The sequence below is a fragment of the Tachypleus tridentatus genome, chromosome 9 (assembly GCF_004210375.1).
Source record: "Tachypleus tridentatus isolate NWPU-2018 chromosome 9, ASM421037v1, whole genome shotgun sequence".
NCBI classification, from domain to species: Eukaryota; Metazoa; Arthropoda; class Merostomata; order Xiphosura; family Limulidae; genus Tachypleus; species Tachypleus tridentatus.
In genome coordinates this window covers 140529280-140542301 of record NC_134833.1, presented here as the reverse complement: position 1 = coordinate 140542301, position 13022 = coordinate 140529280, and the positions used below count along the sequence as shown (strand labels likewise).

The 13022-nt window shown below is 32.7% G+C and overlaps 1 protein-coding gene across 1 annotated transcript in view; it reads left to right on the top strand.

Moving 5' to 3' along the window:
* The window catches only part of LOC143226523 (spectrin beta chain, non-erythrocytic 5-like), a 179633-nt gene that overhangs the window by 57108 nt on the left and 109503 nt on the right, over positions 1 to 13022 (top strand). Inside the window, 7 exon segments of the mRNA XM_076457571.1 lie at positions 3374 to 3541; positions 6246 to 6362; positions 7877 to 7953; positions 9492 to 9688; positions 10830 to 10942; positions 11994 to 12181; positions 12733 to 12958. Of these exon segments, the coding sequence (XP_076313686.1) occupies positions 3374 to 3541; positions 6246 to 6362; positions 7877 to 7953; positions 9492 to 9688; positions 10830 to 10942; positions 11994 to 12181; positions 12733 to 12958 (1086 nt within the window).

Here is a 13022-nt window from a genome sequence, read left to right as displayed (position 1 = left end):
CTCTGTTGGTAAAATAATAATGGCAGAACATCACTGTTGAGTTATTAAAATATTTACTAGGGCTAGTTGCAGAACAAAATCACTGACGAAAATCCCATACAATTCTTCTGTGGTCAAGTTAGTAACTCAAAAGTAGCAACCGTAGTCCATAAAATTAACAATATTAGATCAGTTACAAAACAACACAATCGCTTATTAACTTTTAAAAAACAAAACAAAACAAGTTGACACATTTCGTGCAGCTGTGAAAATGTTGTTTGGTCATCTTTTGGCTAATTTAAGAAAAAATAATTATCGAATTGCTATTTGAACGCTTTTACCCAAGTTACCGAAGCTGTTCAAAACATGTATGCATTATGATTGTCTAACGGGCCATTTACAATTGTATTTTCTCATTCCATGTGGTACTTTAATTAAAAAAAAAATGCACTGTGTTTGTTTTCAGGCAAAGGGGACTAACTGCAATGCATTGTTAGCAAAAATGTTTCGGTGTCGATGCAACGCGTGCACCCAGCACAGTAGAGGGCCTACATTTGCAAAGTAGCCAGGAAGATTTATTTTTTTCCCCGCTGGATGCCACCCTACCTTGTCATTTTAATGAGCGCAATAAAAGACCGCGACCGATGTGAGAGCTTTTTGATAGTTACCATTTCTGTAAGTAATGCCAAAGGGGATACATTTGATTCGAATCAATTAATTCGACATGGTACAATAAAATTTTGCACGTGTTTTACCGCAACACCAAAAAAAAAAAGAAAGAACAAGTAATTATATTCCCAACAAACATGCTTATGTTGAAACACGTTCTCTCTTTTTATGCGTTATTTCTGTTTTTTCTTCTATTTTCGAAATATTTATTATAATCGGTCGACGAAAAAAGCCCAGTATTTTTATTTTTTTCGCGTGAAATTTCTTCACAGCAAGAAACGTTTTTGTTCATAAGTTTTTATTTTGTATTTACGGTTCAGCGACGGATCTGTTTGATACCAATATGAAATTTCAGGAAGTGCAAAAAATACGTTTCCTGTAGCGTTCATCTTGAAAATAAACTTTGCTATATCTTTCTCCGATTGACTTCTTCGGAGATTTTTTTTTGTTTTGAATTTCGCGCAGAGCTACACGAGGGCTATCTGCGCTAGCCGTCCCTAATTTAGCAGTTTAAGACTAGAGGGAAAGCAGCTAGTAATTACCACCCATCACCAACTCCTGGGCTACTCTTTTATCAACGAATAGTGGGATTGACCGTAATGTTATAACGTCCCCACAGCTGAAATGGCGAGCATGTTTGGTGTGACGGGTATTCGAACCCACGACCCTCAGATTACGAGTTGAGTACCTTAACCTATCTGGTCATGACGGGCCTATTTACTACAGCACGTAACAAACATTGAATGTCACGTGTACATAGATAATGCCGTATGATCCATTCGTTTTTAATATGAAGATCAAATCTGGGAATCATTTGATGTGAATAAACACCGTTTAGAGTCGGTTTAAGAATAATTTCGAGATAATCGACTGCATTTTCATTTATTACACTGAATGAAAACCTCCAGAGGGTGAAAATAATATATCTCTCCTTGTGGTTTAGGGGTAAGACTGAGAACTTGCAACACAAAAATTCGGGTTTCGATACTCGCTGTAGACAAAGCACAACCATCCCACTTTGTAGGTTTTTGATTGATAACAAACAAACACAACACCTTTCATTATGACCCGGCATGGTCAGGTGGTTAGGACGTTCGACTCGCCATCTGATGGTCGGGGGTTCGAATCCTCGTCGCGCTAAATATGCTTGCCCTTTCAGTCATGGGGACGTTATAATGTGTCGGTTATATCAATATTTGTTGGTAAATGAGTTGGCTTTGAGCGGTGATAACTAGCTGCCTTACCTCTAGTCCTTCACTACTAAATTAGGTACGGCTAACGTGGACAGCCCTCGTGTACTTTTGCGCGAAATTGAAACCTAAACCAAATATTTCGTTATAAAATATTTTTGATTCACACTTCAGTAATTGTCAGTATTAGGTTAAAGAAAAGGAAACACTTTTAGTTACTGCTATAACTCGTTCTGTGGTGAAATACATATAGTCCTAAAAGTATCTGTGCATAGAGTAATGTAAAGTGACTGTTATTCTAATAACCCCATTCGAGGGTGAGACCAAGTTTTGTTTTATTTTAAAGTTCTCACGGTACACATATCTTTGTTATGGGCTATGACGAATCCTTGTACAGTTAATGGGAGAAGGGGGGGGGGAGGTACCAAAATCTGGCTGAGAAACAAGTGTGTGATACGTTGTTTCATTTCTCATACATCCTTAGCTTCTAACACGATAAGGTAGGATTAACGGGAAATTCTTCACTAATGATATGATCACTAAACATTTATACAAATAAGCAAATGAACCCACTGACAACAGGAGACTTACAGACTAACAGTCCTCTAACAGCAGATGCTGTAGGGATTAAGACACCTTAACACTCCTACGAAAAGTGGGGCCTAACAGGCCCCAGAGCAACTTGAAAGGTTATTAATATTAGGCTAATAAATTTGTATTTAAATGAAATTGCCATTTCATTTGATTTCATTTCATTAAATGTCATTTAAATTTCATTTAAATACAAAATTATTAACCTAATATTAATAACCTTTCAAGTTGCTCTGGGGCCTATTAGGCCCCACTTTTCGTATGAGTGTTAAAATAACGTTATTGAACAGTAAGCAAGTAGGTCCGTGAAAAAGGCCTTGTCTTTTCATAAAAATAAAATATAAAGTTATGAATTTTACATGATTTTACTTTCAGGTTTTTATTCGTCTGACTGCAAATGTGTGAAATTCGTTAATGTTTTTAAGGATACCAACATAACAGTTCGTTGTGTAAGTGTCGTTTTAAATAACATTCAAAATATATGAATATGACCTATTGACATCCATTTTGTATCGCAAGTATTTCAGAAAATATCGCCAATCGAGTTAGCATATCTATTGTAATTAAGTGTAAAGTTAAATATAATTTACGTCATTTTACTTACACGTACTTGTACTCTGAAACAAGGAAAGTACTGAAATAAGAAGGAAGGAAAAAAAAAACCTTTTTTTATATACTATATGCGAAGCCCAGTGGCTCAACTGTACGTCTAAAGGCTTATAACACGAAAAAAAGTCGAGTTTCATACTGAGTTGGGTAGAGCACATTGTACAGCTTTGTGTTTATGAATAAACAAAACACATAAAAGAGAACCAGGTAAGTTGATTTGGTTTACGTTTGTTCGCAATATCACTCATAATTGTTTTACAGTGTCTTAGTCTTACTGTTGTTTAGCTAAAGTTCTTTGATAAATATGTCTGTATTTTGTAAATGCTTTATTCAAGGCCCGAATAGAAGTGAAAGATCTGTTCACAGATTTGGGAGACGGGAGAAAGTTGCTGAAGCTCCTGGAGATAATCTCAGGGGAGAAGTTGGCTAAACCTAACAGTGGAAAGATGAGGGTGCACAAAATCGAAAATGTTAATAAAGCCTTAGGTTTCCTACACACCAAGGTAATGAAGGAAAAAAGTTTTATATGTAGAGAGACAAAATAACTTTCGGGAAATATGTTGAACAAAACTTTAACTAGGAATTGATATAGAGCTGTTAGTAAAAACAAAATACAACCATTTATGACCATAAATAAGTTCGACACCGTTTTATCTGGCCCGGCATGGTCAAGCGTGTTAAGGCGTGCGACTCGTAATCTGAGGGTCGCGGGTTCGCATCCCCGTCACGCCAAATATGCTCGCCCTTTCAGCCGTGGGGGCGTTATAATGTGATAGTCAATCCCACTATTCGTTGGTAAAAGAGTAGCCCAAGAGTTGGCGGTGGGTGGTGATGACTAGCTGCCTTCCCTCTAGTCTTACACTGCTAAATTAGGGACGGCTAGCACAGATAGCCCTCGTATAGCTTTGTGCGAAATTCAAAAAACAAACAAACAAACCATTTTATCTAGAGGTAAAAAATTATTTGTTAAACAGGTTCTACTCCATTTTAAAATTCATGCCTGAATCTTGGAAATCATAACAGTCTTGCCGCCACTTGCATCTAAAGTATACTGGTTTCAGGTAGTTATAAAACATCAGTTAATTAATAAAAATACATTTCTGACTCAAACCAAACCCTTTTAAGTCTTCTGTACCGGCGTGTCTACCAGAAGTTGATAGTAAACCACTGCGCATGTCATCGTGACTCGATTATTTTCGTAATAAATCTTCACAGTTCCGTGTTGCTCTGAAGCCTGTCGTTTCGATTCTAAGGTGTTTTTATCAGAATTATCTCAAGAATTTCGAGTAAAATAACTCTGTCTGTGACAGTCAATTAGTGTAATGTTATTGCAGGGATGTATGATTTTCCATTTTATCTATATACTTATTCTTGGTAATGGGAATGTGCTGTTACTGCCTTAATAACATTAAACAAGCCGTCCAAGATAGCAGGGTTAACAAAAAGCATCACACACACACACACACACACACACACACACACACAAATAATTGATAAGATTTCAAAAGATCAGAAACTCGACCACTTTCGAATAGTTGACCATTTTTCAAGAGTAAAACAGTTAAATCGTTCAAGGGTCCCATAATTGTTTCATACGAATAAATTATGGGGAAAAAAAGTAACCTATTTTCTGTTCGCACAAATAAAAGCGTTTTAATTATAAATGCCATATAATTAAGAAGTTTAAGCGAGCGTTTTATTGTAAATTAAGTCTTGGTGCATCGTCTGTAAATATTAAGATGAAGATTTTGTGTTCTATGCTATAACAGAAATAACTCTCCGAATTTACGATATTCGTTATTTGTATAAAATTTCCAGCCAAGCCAGGAGTTCATTCTTTAACAGTAGTGTAAGGAGCGCAAAGCTTTTCACTGACGCCATCTGGTATTTGGGTACATTGGCACGCGCGTACATGGAATGCGCGTATAACGCATGAGTAGAGCAAAGTTGAAAAACCGGGTCGAAATTGATTGTCCAGCTTTTAGATAGTAGTTGTACTTCCTGCAATTACCGTTAGTCCTAACTACGCAGGGACCTTTTATAGATTTAACTATAATTTTTCATTTGAATACAAAGTTTATGACACAAATCTCGATCGAAACTATAAAAATGTATCCGTGTAACCATATGAAAATACAGGTATGGAAAACATCTATTACCGAATAGTACGAAGACTAAAGAAAATAGATACGTGATTTATATCAGAACACCAGCGAAGGACGATAGAGGGCGGTACTGTAGGTTGGAAAAGTTAAATTGTGAGGTGGTACAATAAGTAATAGTAAAATGCGATCTGTTAAAGTTTGGGATTTGTTTTGCTGTTATGCAGATAGATTGAAGGCATATTAAAAATTAACATATATCTCTTAATGTTTTAAACAACACCTTTGTAACGCCGTGCTTGTTTATCAGACATATTGACCTTGAGAAACTTCCATTCCAACTATCAGCCTCGAGCAAAACGTTGCCACGTGCAAATCTATCGTAATTTATGTAATGAGTGGTTTCAGCAGTTTGTTCGCTCCACAAGTTATAATGTCAACAGTGAAAGTCTGACGTACTTTCACTTTTCGTATTTTTAAGTAAACTGTTCTAAAGCATTTTTATCATCTTTAACAAAATGTTCAGATGTGAAAGCTCAGTTTTCTTATGTATGCATATTAGATACATAGTTTATGTCATCACAGTTATAATAAACAAACAACACCAAATATGAGCCGATCATGAGTAAACTCTTCCAAATGTAACGAGTTAAAATATGTTATTCCTAGTTATTGACAATGTCCAGAAAATTTGAATTTATTTTAAATCATATTTTTTATCATTTACATGTCCATAGACTGCGAATAAAAAACAATTGGTTTGATTATTGAAAATTTTCCTACTCATATTTTACCTTCATTCGTAGAGATATGTAACTAGAAGGAAACAAACAAACCCATAAAATATAGAACTCTTATTTATTGGTATGAGTTCGATATTATAAGTCTGTCAAAAATATTTTTATATTGCTTACAAAATTTTGTTTAACTTAATAAAACCTGTTGAATGGACTATAAAGTATTATAAGAGCATCATTCCTTAGATTAAAAAAAACAACTTAAGTCATAGACACGATATTTATGATAACGAAAGATTTGCCCTTTGAAGACGTCGGTTGTTTTTTTCGAGTTACTTTGTCGTATAAATGTTTTATTTTTGCATCAGGTACGACTGGAAAGTATAGGAGCAGAGGATATCGTAGATGGTAATCCAAGATTAATTCTTGGTCTAATATGGACGATAATTCTTCGTTTTCAAATTCAAGAAATTCAAATTGATGTCGTGAGTATTAAGTTTGTTTTTTTTGTCTACTTACGTATTTAAAATAAACACTTTTTTATGATAAAGTGGAAATAATTTCACTTGTATTAAGATAAGTAGGCTTAAGTATATGACGTTTCTGCTGCGAAATACTTAACGGGAATTGTCTCATCTGTTACAGTTTATGTTGTAATTAGAATTGGAATTATTTAGTGGCAGTTTAAACGCAACCATTCTTTAGTATACAGGCTATGTAAGTAAGGAAACTTTCTCTTATAAATAAAACATACATTTTGTTTGCTTTTCTAGCTTTAATTAATTTTAGATGATCGTGCAACGAGTAAATATATTTATGTCAAAACTTATTCTAAAATTAATTGAACCTAGAAAAGTTTTGATAGTACATGCTGATTTCGTTTTTAAAAATAATACACGAATAAACAGCGTATTGAAGTAACTTAGGGTGGATATAGAATAAATAACTAAATTGATTACAGGTAACATAACATTTAGTGTTGTGACCATGAATGAATTTGTTTTCACCCAGTTTAACAGTACTTTCATTGTACTATTTAACTGGTTTTTCAGTCAACATCAGGTGCTACAAAACCCACCTAGCTGGTTGCTTGCATAATAACTAGTACTTTGTCTCCCCTTTTAGTACATGTACTTTTCAGTCAGTGTAAGTACATGATTAAGTCGATTGAACACTGAAGATATTTTAACTTAAAAAAATTATTATTTCGTAAAGAGCTACTTGAATTACTCCTTTTTATATGTAAAACTTTTGTTACTTTATTGTTTCTCTCACAAGAAGTATCAAACTTTTCAGTTATTTAAGAAAGAAAAAAACGATCAACTTAGTTTGAAAAGTGTAGTTTATGTTGAGTTTCCATAGCAAAGATTGAGTGTCTGTTTAAAAAAATAGTTGTAGTTTGAGATATTAAAAATATAGCATCAGGTGGTATTAAAAATACATAATTTAAATATTTATAAAGTAGGCTATTTATTTGACTTTTACACTGTAGACTATGTACATATTATTACTAATAATATATTGTAAAAATTAGATGTATTTTAAACAATGTCAGTGAAGTGTAAATATTTTTAGTGAAGACAGAGTGAGTGTGGTTATTGAACTTATGGTTAAAAGTAACTTGTCTTTTACGACAACATTTTTAAAAATCTGTTTACTAATGTACCTGGCCAGGTGGTTAAGGCACTCGACTCGTAATCCGACATGCTTGCCCTGTCAGCCGTGTAAATTGACGGTCAATCCCACTATTCGTTAGTACAATAATAGCCCATGAGTTGGCGGTGGGTGGTGATGCCTAACTGTCTTTCCTTTAGTCTTACACTGCTAAATTAGGGACGGCTAGCGCAGATGGCTCTCGTGTAGCTTTGCACGAAATTCAAATCAAAATTAAACCAACTAATGCACTCACACTAGGGCATGTATTCACAATTTAAAATTTAGTTGTATTCATGAAGAATATTGGCAATATATTTTTGCTCATATATTATGTTTATGATAGGATGAGACTGATGAAAGTAGCGAGAAGAAATCTGCTAAAGACGCTTTACTTTTATGGTGTCAAAGAAAAACAAGGGGGTAAGGTTAAATATTTTTATACAGTAAAGTTTATTTACTATCTTATGTTAAATTATACGGAGTCAAATTGTGGGGATAGTGTAACTATAATGACATGAAAAGTAATTGGTTGTGTGAGGTTTGATATACTTAGATGTCATTTTGTTATATGTATATATGTATAAAACACTCTGTGTTGTGATTGGTGAATTTATGTTTGTAATATTAATCTATTAATCTCCTCATAACATGTTAGGTTTTGAGATTGTTGTGGGTGAAACTTTGTTTTGGAACACAAATATTTACGAAAGTTTTAAACAGCAGGATATCATGGGATTCTCATTCTATTGCAATTTAGTGTGTAAACATTTGAAACTTGGTTGGGTATATCTAAAAAGTAGTAAATTAGATTGAAAGTATATTAATATCATTTTATTATGAGATTGAAAAACAATATTAAAAATAGTTACATGTTTTAAAAATCTAATAATTATAATATTTTGTACCTCTACAAAGAACTTGATAGTAGATTTATTATTTTAAGAAGTTTACTTACAGTAAATATGGAAGAACAACGGGTAATGGACATGAAACCTGGTAATGTAATAGATAATGGACATGAAACTTAGTAATTAAATGGTCAATGCACGTGAAATATACTAATCAGATTGGAAGTGCACGTGAAGTATGATAGATAAATTTGGACAAAATAAATGAATGGGTGAAACTTGTATAAAAAGGCGTTACATTTATGTAAGTTTAGAACGGGTTGAACTCGGTGGTGTTATTCTTAGAGTAATTTAAGTGTTAAAAAGGACGAGCAGAATTCTGTGATAGCCATGAAAGTTTCACGAAAAAAAAAAAGTATCTATTTTATCATATCGTTATATTTATAAATGCTTCTTGAAGGTAGATTTACTTAACTGTGTTCAAAGGTTAGAAAGTAGGTTATTACAAAATAGTTATTTCATTCATTAAAAAAGTAAGTGTCATTAATGATCACTAGAAAAAAGTGTATTATTCGGGAAAAATAATATCAAAGACGTACAACACTGCGAGGTATCTATCCTCGGTTTGGCTAGTGATACTATTTGTATGGATTCTTTAAACAAGTAGAATTGCGTAGTAATAATGACGAAGTTTTTCTTGAACTGCTATTTCACCACAATTAATTTTACTGAAAGTCATAAACACTTGTCATTATGTCAAATGTGTAGAATGATATTGTACTACTATATTGAACTTTGTACTTTAAGACAAGAAATTATTATACCTCAAGGACTAATTAATTTGATACCTTTATCGCCATCTGTTGGATATCTTTGAAAATATATTCTGTTTGGAAATTTAAAAAAATAATCTTGAACATGAAATTAGATATTCTTTGTTACTGTACATTTACTGCTGAGAATTGCACTTTTGGTAAATTGGTAAGTGAAACTGACTCGTAATTTTGTTTGAAATTACAGTTTCTTGTTTTCAGCTGACAGTATCTGTTAGTAAAAATACGTATAAGACTTGACAACAATTCTTATTTATATTTCCCTGTTATTTGGCAGTTATCCCCATGTCAACATTCAGGATTTCACTCGGAGTTGGAGAAATGGCCTCGGGTTCAATGCATTGATACATGCCCATCGCCCAGACCTGATAAATTACAATGACTTAAATCCAAATAACCACATTGACAACCTCAACAATGCTTTTGATGTTGCAGAGAAGGAACTTGGTATACCTCGCCTTCTTGATGCTGAAGGTAAAGTGTCCGTGACACTTCGTTCAATTCTTGTAACGTTAATTTATTTTTTGTGTAGAAAATAGGTTCTGACTTAGTGTCTCTTTCAATGTGATTTTTTCCCTCTCAAATATAAGTTATTTGTTATTTTCTTAAAACAGTTTTTGAGTGAAAAATAAATGAGTATCTAGAAGTGTATTTCATATTATTTTCTTTAGGTTTCAGTTTTCTTATACTTAGAACTTAATAGTACAAGTTCTAATGGATTGTACCATATTACAAATATTGGAAGAATTAATGTTTTTATTATTATTATTATTATTATTATTAATTTTCTACATTATTTATATAACCTTGATTTTTTATTAGTTCATTTTTCCCTTGTTTTTATTTCATTTCAATTTTTTGTAGAATAATTCTATAATTTTCAAATGTAAACCTTGAAAATTTTTAAACACATTGAAATTGAAATATGACAAACAAAAAATTATTATGTTTGTGTTTAGATAAATGAGTAATTATAACAAAAAATATGGGGTTAACCTCATAGTAAGCTTTTAAATTTTTTATTGGAAAGAGATGCAAAATAATTTTTTAAAATATTTAAGAATTCTGTACAAAATGCATTCATCATTAATCACACATTACAAAAACTGTGTTAAGTTAATATAACACAAGTAAAGTTTCACAGCTGTAGATAACGCTATATCTTAGTAAAGGATAACTTAATTGTGTGGCACTTATAATTCAATCAGACAAATATTTTAACATTTTAACTGTCTTCTAAGTGTTTAAATTATCTGGGCAAACAAGATATTCCTTGTTTATGACAAATTATTCCAAAATTTTCAACTTTTACCTGTAAAATTCAGTTAAACTGTTTTGCAGATTTTTAAAATTCTTGCGGTAACTAACTTCTTGTTGTCTTAACATTAAGTAATCAGTTGTGAAAAGTTATACAAATCTCCTTTTGTTGGTTATTAGTGTTTAACTTGCAGTTAGATATAATGTATGCTTCTGTTAAAGTAGCTACACTGGCTACTGGATTATTTATAGTTTTATGTAGAAAGATTGCTTTAATCAGAACTAATTGATCATTAGTTGAACTTTGAATGTATTTCTAGTTAAAATGTGTTCATGTAGCAATTAAACTTTCTTTCAGATGTGGATATTACAAGACCAGATGAGAAGTCGATTATAACATATGTGGCTTCCTATTATCACACATTCGCCAAGATGAAAAGTGAACTGAAGGGAGGACGAAGAATAGCAAATGTGAGTTTTCAGATTCTCTAAATATTGTTGGAACATGTACAGTTGTCAATTGGTATTTTTACTAAACATGCCACTTCACCATATTGAGAAGTTTAGAATTTCTTTTTCTCAATTCTAAATGAGTTTTATTAGTTCTTAAAACTCTAGTAAATAACTAGATATCATAAGTTTTGTAAGAGTAGAGTGGATGTATCTTTGAGTAAATATCTGTTTAGATATATGTAGTGCATACATGTTTAAGTGTCAGAGTAAATATATGGGTAAGTGATTATTTCAACATAGGGAAAGTAAACATTTGTTGTATTGATAGGCAGAATAGAATATATTTCAAAATGATTTGAAAAGAAACTAAGAAAACATATTGTAATAGGTTTAAGGTTGAAATATTTGCTTTTAGTAACACACCATTAAATACCAGACAAATTAAGAACTTTTAATAACTGTAATACTAAATACTTAGTTATGGACATGTAAATTAATTAGGTGTCATATAGTTTCCAATCACAGTTTAAGGCCAGTTATGAGAAAACATACTTTAAATGCTATTAAATAGTCATGGCAAAGTTTAAAATACGAATTCAGTAGCTCGAAGTCTCACAAACCAATCATAAACTTCCATGTCCACTGCTGGGTCTGCTGCTGTCTTGGCTTTCTTCCTCTGTAGTCCTGTCAAAAATGTGATACAAATTTCAAATGTCTGTGGCTCTAGCAGTGTTACATGAAAATCCATTCAAATTGTACTAAAAGTTGGTAGTGATCATAGTGTTTTGATATAGTTTTAAGGGTCTTAGTTAAAGTCAGTTAAATACAATCACACCTTTAACATCAATGGGGTGTTTTCTTTAAGCTTTAACCTTATAGTAACATTATCTTGTTGCTTTGCCACCTTTCTCTCACACAACACATTTTAGGTTTGTTTTCAGGCTAAATATGCTCCAAGTAAGAAAAACTAAAAGTTTAGACATAACAAAGTTTTCTTGCAGTGCCAATGCTTTGTCATGTATGAGCTATTAAAACAAAAGTAACTAAATTAAATCTATTTTGATTTTAGATTGTAGGACAGATGATGGATGCTGACAAGCTTAAGAAAGACTATGAACATTTCACAACAACATTACTTGATTGGATCAGAAGTAAGATTCGTGAACTGGATGATAGAAAGTTTCCTAATTCTATGGAAGGAATCCTGAGGGAACTTCTAAAGTTCAAAGAATACAGAACAGTTGAGAAACCACCAAAGTATGTTCAATTTTTTGTATTTTAAACAAGAATTTCATAAATCTATAAAATAATTTGTTTATATTGGTTAGGCATGGTCTAGTAGTCAGTGTGTCCAGCTGCAGATCAGAACATTTAAGGTTTGAGTCATGATATTTTATTAAGTCCACTCTGTATTTTCAGTTGTAAGGCCATTATAAATTTGATACTCAATTCTGCTATTTGGCTAAGAGGATATACATAGAAGGCAGGAGCTTCTCAGTGACTACCTCCTCTCTTGTCAGCAGTTCTAAATTAGGGATGGTTATGTGTGAACCTTTAGTGTCTTTGATCTGGATGTTTAGCCATGTTGTACGTAATATACTATCCCATCTGGCCTAAACAACTCTTGAAGAAATACAAGTGCTTGCATCTAAGGTTTTACATGATGACTAATGGAATTTAGCTGTCATGTCCTGTACAATGTGCTTTTAAGTAAATTTACATTTCTATGAAATATTGTAATAATGGAATTTAAAAACATAAAATGTTGCTTCTGGATTTCTTTGAACATGTTTTTATCACCATCTCAGATACCGAGAAAGAAGTGAAATTGAAGCCCTATTGTTTGCAGTACAGACTAAAATGAAGGCTCTTGGTCAGCCACTGTATGTGCCACCAGAGGGTAAACTTGTTCATGATTTGGAACGAGCATGGAATGAACTAGAGAAAGCAGAACACAGGCGAGAGGTGGCGCTTCGAGAAGAACTCCTTCGCCAGAAAAGGCTGGAAAACTTGGCTTTTCGTTTTGATAGAAAGGTAATAGGTAGTGTTATTCAGGGAATGTAAATTTGAGTGTGTGAATTGTTCATGAGAACTTTGA